The 8214-nt window shown below is 40.9% G+C and overlaps 1 protein-coding gene across 1 annotated transcript in view; it reads left to right on the plus strand.

Moving 5' to 3' along the window:
• The window catches only part of LOC124069220 (glypican-1-like), a 60886-nt gene extending 54063 nt beyond the window's left edge, over positions 1 to 6823 (plus strand). Inside the window, exons 8-11 of the mRNA XM_046408116.1 lie at positions 1686 to 1814; positions 2122 to 2255; positions 2830 to 3005; positions 3396 to 6823. Of these exons, the coding sequence (XP_046264072.1) occupies positions 1686 to 1814; positions 2122 to 2255; positions 2830 to 3005; positions 3396 to 3601 (645 nt within the window). The 3' untranslated portion in view covers positions 3602 to 6823. The remainder of the gene's footprint in view (positions 1 to 1685; positions 1815 to 2121; positions 2256 to 2829; positions 3006 to 3395) is intronic.
• The last annotated feature ends 1391 nt before the right edge of the window (positions 6824 to 8214 follow it).

Consider the following 8214-nt stretch of genomic DNA (forward strand, 5'->3'; position numbering starts at 1 on the left):
TCAATCAGTAGTTAGTAATGTAAATAAGAAATAAAAAATGAAATGAAATGGAAAAATAAGATGGCAGGTGTGGGATTGTTTGTTTATGTAGTCAGGTGGCTGTCACTCAAATCTATTCAAAGCACACCCACACAGTTGCAATGAAGCAGATTAACTGATAAGTTTTTTTTTTTGTTTTTTTAAATTCATGAATATTTAATGTTATAGAGCATTGGAAGATTTGAAGCCAAATCTGGGGACTTTAAAATATTCATATCACCTGGTAAAGCAGTAGAAATGGCAGTAGGGAAATAAAAAATATGTACTGTCTCAAAAAATATCATTATGCAAACTAATGCACATACCATGTGACCATCAGTTCACAGGCCATCAGTGCAGAGTCCCTTGCCACTACGCTGCTCTATTTCCTTTACATTCATTCATCAGTACACTTACATCTACCACTAAAATCAATGCTGTTACGATACTCCGTGTACCTGAGTTAAAATAAAAGGATGTGAGTCATGACAGAGCTTGCAGCCCAGGCGTTTACTTCACTGTTTAATAGTGTTTGAGCAACTGTTTTATATGATCCTTAAAAGGCATTGGCAGCGAATCTGACTGAGTTGTTTGGTGAAGGTGGAAAACAGTGTAGACGGTGAGAGAAAAGACAAAGCTTCCTCTGTGCTGGTTTGAGGTGAGCCATAGCCTGGCAGACTGCCTCTGACCTGGTTCAGTATGGTAATCACACACAGCTTCAGCCTCTGATCTTCATCTCTAGGGGAAAGAGCTGTGTTGATCCCACAGAAGTCAATTTGTGACTATAGTATTATGGTAGACACAGTGTTGGACAGATTATGTCCTATTTACATAATCTGTTAACAGCAAAAGCCATATGTTGTGTTATGTACTTTTGCGATTAGAACATAGCAAATACAGACAAAAGTAATTGCAGTATGCATAAGTAAATGTGTCTGAGGGATCAGGCAACAGAGTCAATACTATATTTTTATGTCCATTATTCAGTACACTATGAACCACACAACACCAAATAGTTAAGACGACAGACAGGACTTGAAGCTTAAGACCGGATTATATTATAGTTATGTGTGAAGGTTCAAAGGCTTGAGGCTCCTCTAAGCAGGACAGATTGGATGACAGATTGACTGCAGTCTCACTGTATTCCCTGGGTCCCATTTGTAAAATGTAAACCCCATAGGGACAAGAAGTACTTTCTGAGCTGTGAATCATTCTGCTAGAGTTGTGCTGGGATTGACTCTTGGGATCATGCGAATAACCAGTACCACTGATCACTGTGTTGGTTTTCAGTGCTAGAAATCTGTGTCTACTAATATGCTGTTGTTCTTTGAGTGGTGTTCAAAACAAGTTGGTCCAAAAAATGCAAAATGTTTTGCTAATGCAGTATGAGTATGGGTTCATGGGATTCTATTCAGCAAGCCAGTTAAAATGTTTCATTCACCAATAGCAGTAACAATCCTGAGTATGGACGACATATGATAGGAAAATACCATTAACAGAGTAAGTCTGACACCTTAGCCACCGGCTTTTGTTTAATAGCCAGCTGTGTAAAATGTAAACTTTTATTAGAGCAGAACAGAGTAATTTTCCTGGTTTAAGCCTTTTGTTAACCCCGTCTCATGTATCTTATTTCTGCCTTGTGTTCTCTTCACTTTCACCTGTCACAGTTATTCCAGGCATGTGGCAGCCTCAGAGAGGGAGGGACCGGCAGCACAGGAGTTGATGACTTCACGAAGAGAGGGAAGGTTATAGTTGACGACAAGTTGGGATCCAGCTCAAACAAAATGGACAAACTGGTTAGTATTTACCCAACTGAATCTGCGGATCTGTTATTGCTCTCTGATGGCCTAATCTGGCCCTTCCAAACTGATGGTTTATGATGCATCAGGCTTTGCTCATCAAGGACAATTAAATCCCTTTTGTCGTTCATTTCATCTTTACACAGACAACTATTGGCTTATTAGATGGGAACGAATGCTTGAATGGATGAATAAATCAGACGACTGAGCACTGCAGTTGGTTACTGTGTGGGTCCACCATCATGCTGTGATTATCTACAAAGTGCGAAAGCTCATGAAGCTGCTCTCATCACTTCTGCTGCAGGTGTCTGATGTAATCATGAGACTGAGGGAGATGAAGCCATACTGGGTCTCTCTCCCGGATGTTCTGTGCAGTGACCGAGTGGCTACCGGAACAGGAGCCGAGGAGAAGTGTTGGAATGGCATGAGCCGAGCCAGGTGGGGCACACAAACCTGTAAAGACATATATTTCAAAATAGCAAGTCAAAAACTGGACATGACATAGTGTCCCTGTCACCAAATATGCTTAACATAAAGGATATGTGGCATTGCAATGAATCTACATGTTAAAGTTAAATGGAGTACATTTCAAAATAAAAACATTTTTTAATATACTACTTACAAATGAAAGCTTGAACACATTGAAACATATCTGTACACGCTTCATTACACTTTCAGGCTTCTTTGGTCTGGAATGACCAATAGCTTACGTTGGCTCATGTTAGAAAACTTTTCATAGATAGATGTTGTTGTGTTCCTTTTTGAGTCAGTTTGCTTACTTAATGACTCCTCCTTACTTATGCTCCTGTTACGCAAAGTTTTACCTTGTCAGATTTCAGTGTTTTTCCACAAACATAAAACAAGAAGTAAGCAAACTTCACCAACAGACGCCTTTCCTGTTTGTGGTCCCACTCCATTTACCCTCAGTCTGGTGTTCCTCTTTTGCAATTGCCTCTCCTAGCTACAATGTCCACTGCGTTTTCCATGTTAAACAAGTGCTGGTGTTTGGCAGGTACCTTCCAGAGGTGATGGGAGATGGTCTCGCCAGTCAGATCAACAACCCTGAAGTGGAAATCGACATCACCAAGCCAGACATGACAATACGCCAACAGATAATGCAGCTGAAGATCATGACGCACCGTCTGAAGAATGCTCTCAATGGGCAGGATGTGGACTTTCAAGACACCAGTGAGTACTTGTACCATCACAGCCCGCAAGTTTCTAAAGAGAATTCACAACAAACTTCCCCAAAGATGATTCACTGATGATTACAAGCAAATTGGCAAAATGGTAACAGCTGTATCATTTAGAATTAGGATGAAGACATACAAATGCTGACCTAAATTAAAGTGCCTTTTTGAGTAATTGAGGCCAGGTTTTGTACCACATAATGTAGGCAACACAGGATGATGCTGGTACTAAGATTCTCATCCTTTTTCCTGCAGGCCTGCACACAAGAACAGTATGATTATGTGGCAATGTTCTTAATATGTTAAGCATATGAATACATAAGCAACAGCAGTTGTAAATTTTATTGTGTTTTGCCCTTGACCTCACGTGTTTGTCTTCTGTCCACAGGTGATGATGTTAGTGGTTCAGGAAGTGGCATGTGCTCTGACGATATGTGTTCCCGCCGCGCACACCCTGTTGTCCCTGTCACCCATCGACCTGTAGTCTACCAGCACCCTCCAGAAAACAAGAAGGTGAAAGCCTCTGCCAACCAGAACCTGTCCTGCATCACCATTTACCTGCTTTCACTGCTCATTTTGCTGCCCTGGCGATAATTGATGGGGGGAATCCACCAACTGGGACAGAGTTTGGGACACAGGAGTTGGGGAGAGTGTGAAAGGGGGAGGAAGGAGAAGCTGGGGGTTAGTTACTTTGCCAAAACTAAATAAGAAGATGGAAACAATAACAACGAAAAAGTTAAAAAAAATCACTTGGATGGACTTCCTTTTGGCTTTGGATTAGAACAAAATGGAATTGCGAGTATTCATAAATGTTTCAGTTCTGCTCTTTTATTGTTTGCTTTACTATGACACCATTAGAGCTGGTCTTTTCACATCTTCTAATGTTTTGTTTCTGGTGTTTGGGTTCTTTGAGATATATCTGTACCTAAGACATGTGTAAGACTATATTGTTAACAGTGTGTTGGTGTTGACACCATGGGGAGAGGGAGAAACAGGCGCTCAGATACATATATTTGATATTCCATGCCATTAAAAAAAGCACTTGTGTTCAGTAGAATTATTTATTTATTAATTAACTCAAACACTAGACCCTACAGTGGTTAAACTACTCTCTGGTATTTAAAGAAATATTACAGAAAACACAAAATTAAATAAAATAAAATATTGATGACTTCTAAAGGAGGATAATCTGGACAGCACAGCCCACCAGGACTCAAAATACATTAAGCCTGATGGTACTGTTACACATACACACCGTGAGGATGAGAGCACTGCGCGTCAGCACTTTTCGCCATTTCATCATGTAAGCGGTAATAATAACCATGATCACATTCACACTGACATGATCATATAATGTGGGAGTAACATGACCCGTCCGCCACTCCATCCAACCACTCATCCCTACATTCCCCCCTGCAACCCCTCCGCCCCTCCCCTGCTGAGGCAGATCTCCCTCTCTCTTTCCCAAACCCGCTGGCTGTGTAGGCTCAACTTGAGAGACTGGTGTAAGCAGAACACATGCTAGGCTGGGCCAAGTCTCAGATGACAGCAGCTTCCCACTATAGAGTTCTGTAAGTGGAATGGGGGTGTCGGTTTAAGATCGCCCTCACAGCGAAGGACTGACAGTTCATGACATTGGAAACGTGTAGCAGAACAGAAATGTACACAGAAACATTGCTCTCATGTAGCACTTTTTTTCAGTATTCTTTTTTATGTGAGCAGCAAATCAAAAGTATAACATGCATAATTTTGTGTGCTCCCTGCAAAGGCCCGGTGCTCCTGTGATTAGCATCGTAATTGCAACTAGCAATGTCTCGCAATAATGATCCATATCACAGTAATATCCACACCATGCACGTTGTTATTTCTGTGGCAGATACAACAGTGTACATATTTTTGATTGCTTTTTCAAAATAGCGAGTTAGGTATCAAAATTTTATTTCGGCCAGATCACTGTATGCTAACTCTTACTTCATTCATCATCTCTGTCCATATCTGCCTTCCATTTTTCTGCAACTTTTCTATATCAGTGCCTCTTTCTTCCCACACCCTTCTCCCGACTCATCAGTTATAATGACCTTTAAAATGTTCCTCATGCTTCTACATGATGGCGAGGCAATATGACAATGACACAGTGCTTCATTATGTGTCAACCTTACTGGGAATGTTGTGGCAACACAGCGTACGGCTCTTTCCTGATGAGAAGCTTGCTGGGGAGGAAACACATACCACATTTAAATTCAAAGAAATGTCAAACCTCTCATTTAAGAACGCTGTGTGCAGGATGATGGGACAGTGCTTGCATGGTGTGTATACAGTATGAATGAGTGCGAATGTGTGTCCTTGTCTTTAATCAATAGAGCAAATGAGGGATGGACGATAGAGCCTTTATAAATCTTTCGATGGCACAGAAATGAAATGAACTGAAATGTATTGGAATAACAGTGTACGACCAACTTCAACTGCTCTTCAACTGACAGCAATGGTAGATTAATATAACTCATTTTTCAAAAAAAGAAACCTACTACTGTAATAACCTACAATCTTTATTCATGATGTCTTTGCTTGTCAGTGTTGTATATGACAGATAAATTTATTGTGCAGGATGGAAATGTACAGTTGCACACTGGGACAATCCACTATAATTCATCTCGTGACAGTCGATAATACTGCAGTTCCAATTAAGTAGTATGGGGCTCTGAGAGGCGCATCTGTCAGATGTTCAGTTAATTACTGCTCTCAAAAATGCGTGAGGTTGTTCTTGTATGTGTTACCTGACAGTTTATTTTGATAGTATTTTTTAATTTTCTTTGACATGCTTGATTAATGAATGCTATGTGTGCCGTTTGTGTGTTTGCGTAAGTGTGTCTGTCTGTCTGTCTGTCTGTCCCTGGCTAAGAAATCTGCCTGTGATTGCCTTTGACACTTTGTCAAATGTTGGCGTCAATTTTGAGATTTAAAAAGAGAGATAATGATATTAGATGGTCTAGAGCCCCACATGGGACCTCTTTTCGTGGCCCTCACGAGAAATCTGAATGTGAGTGTGAAAGAAAACATTAAGCCCTAGAAAGAATGAGAAATGACTCCAACTGTGATGGCAACATTCCAATTCAAAGACGACTTTAAACTCATAACTTCACTTTCAATGACGGCCTCACAATGTCATTGGCTGAAATTTGCACAACCCTTCCCCCCTCTCCCTCTTCATCTTTTGATCTCATTAATTTGTTGCTCAAAGTCCCCCTCCCTTTTATAAAACCTGCACTTTTATGAGGCCGATAAATGGCATTGTCTGCACAAAGACATCACAAGATGGTCGATCAATACGCAAGTCAACACCTTCCAGAAACGACTATTGATTGGGGATGTGTGTATGCAGATGGTTATGGCCCAGCAAAACGTCTCCTGTTCAACTGTGGTAAGACAGTGTAAACACAAAGCCCCTGTGTGTGTGAAGAGGCAGGAGAAAAGGTTTGTCCAGCTCGCTGATCTTGAATCAGTTTGTGCGCCTCCATCCTGCTCTCATTCATTAGGGAGCAAAAATGAAAAACTGATACTCCCACCGTTTAAAGACAGCTTTATTCTACACTGAGTTGAATATGAGAGGAAATTCTTAAAGGTGCCAATTTAAGAGGAAAAAAAAGTACTTTTAATTTACTTGTTTTTATTTCCTTTGATTTTGTTGTTGTCAGAAATCTATGGAGAGTTTGTGCTTATGGTGAAGATAGATGCCAGAAAGAGGTTAAAAATACGAGTCTCATTTGCTGTTGTATCTGAAATCTTGTGTCAATTATATACATTGTAAGATTTTCAACATGCCTGTGTCATGTGTCTTTAATGGTGTCCGTGTGTTTATGCTCGTGTATTTTTGACAGAGAAAATGAGGATGAAAATGATATATTATTTAATATTAACATCTGGTAGATCTTAAAAAAAGGTTTTAAACTGTATTCACAAACCACTCAACTCACATGCAAAAACATGCAGATCCATTGTATTTAGATTTCTTGGAAGTGTCTGCTCTTCTTCAAATTCTCCATCCCATCTGTCCATGTCGTTTCCCAGAGCGCACCAGGGCACGCTGCCACCTAAAGTGGTCCAACTCGCTCCAGTGATGATGTCAGAGGTGACAGCTGCTGTCTGGTGTTGCCACAGAGAAAAAACTGCCACAGTCAAACACACTAAGTGCTTTGTCTTGTACTGTGTGTAGACAATGGGGTCGTCCCCTTCTGGCTGGTTTTAACAGGGTGTAGTTGACCGTGATCATATAGGAGACCACATTGGTACATACAAAGGGCTGTAAATATGTGAACAGAAACTAAGGACTTGCTGGTTCTCGTGCAGAGTTACTATGTTTCCATGCCATGAGGTTGTAAATTACAGAAGTGAAAAATGGCAGCAGAAAAGGCAACATGATGTTGGGTCAGGGCAGCGATATTTAACCATGATTCGAAATATTTAAAGTAAGTCACGATAAATCTCTAGTGTCACCCTCTCTGTCCTTGTAGGCCGGCCAATCACACCATGGTGTGTTTGATTTCACAACATGGAAAATCGAAGATAAATTGTCAATCCCAGATCTCAAACTGGGCCCTGCGACTGACTGGCGACCGGTCCAGGATGTACCGCGCCTCTTGCTCCTCGTCAGCTGGGATAGACCCCCTCCAAAATCCTGCATGGATAAGCGGGTATAGTAACTGGATGGATGGATCTCAAACTGAGTTTCAAATCAATCTCCTACATAATATATTTTAGATAGAGATTGAGTGCATTTGTGTCCCTACAGCAAGACAATTGTATTATTTAATTTCACTGAACTTAATATCCATCTTTCTGCAATCCTCTTCCCTCAGTATCTGCTTCTGCCCACACATGCAGTCAGACACATTCACATTCTGAGTTATCGATTGTCTCCGAAGCTTCTCTCACACAAAATGCACACAAGTTTTTCTCAGCCTTTTGGCTTCCAGCTTGCCCTTTGGTTCATAGCACTTTTATGAATGACTGCTTCGCAACCACAGATGGTCTCAGTATTGGAAATATCAGCTCAACAGGGCACTTGCCAGTAAAATCTCCTCAGCTCAATACACTCCCGAACTGCCTTTGGCTTCATGCTCTGTCATGGCTTTTGGTTAGATGCCACTAGGACTGTGCCCTTAATATATTGTGGAATCAATTCAAATATGGCAGAAATTAATAGATGGTAA

Source organism: Scatophagus argus, chromosome 13 (genome assembly GCF_020382885.2).
Source record: "Scatophagus argus isolate fScaArg1 chromosome 13, fScaArg1.pri, whole genome shotgun sequence".
NCBI lineage: Eukaryota > Metazoa > Chordata > Actinopteri > Scatophagidae > Scatophagus > Scatophagus argus.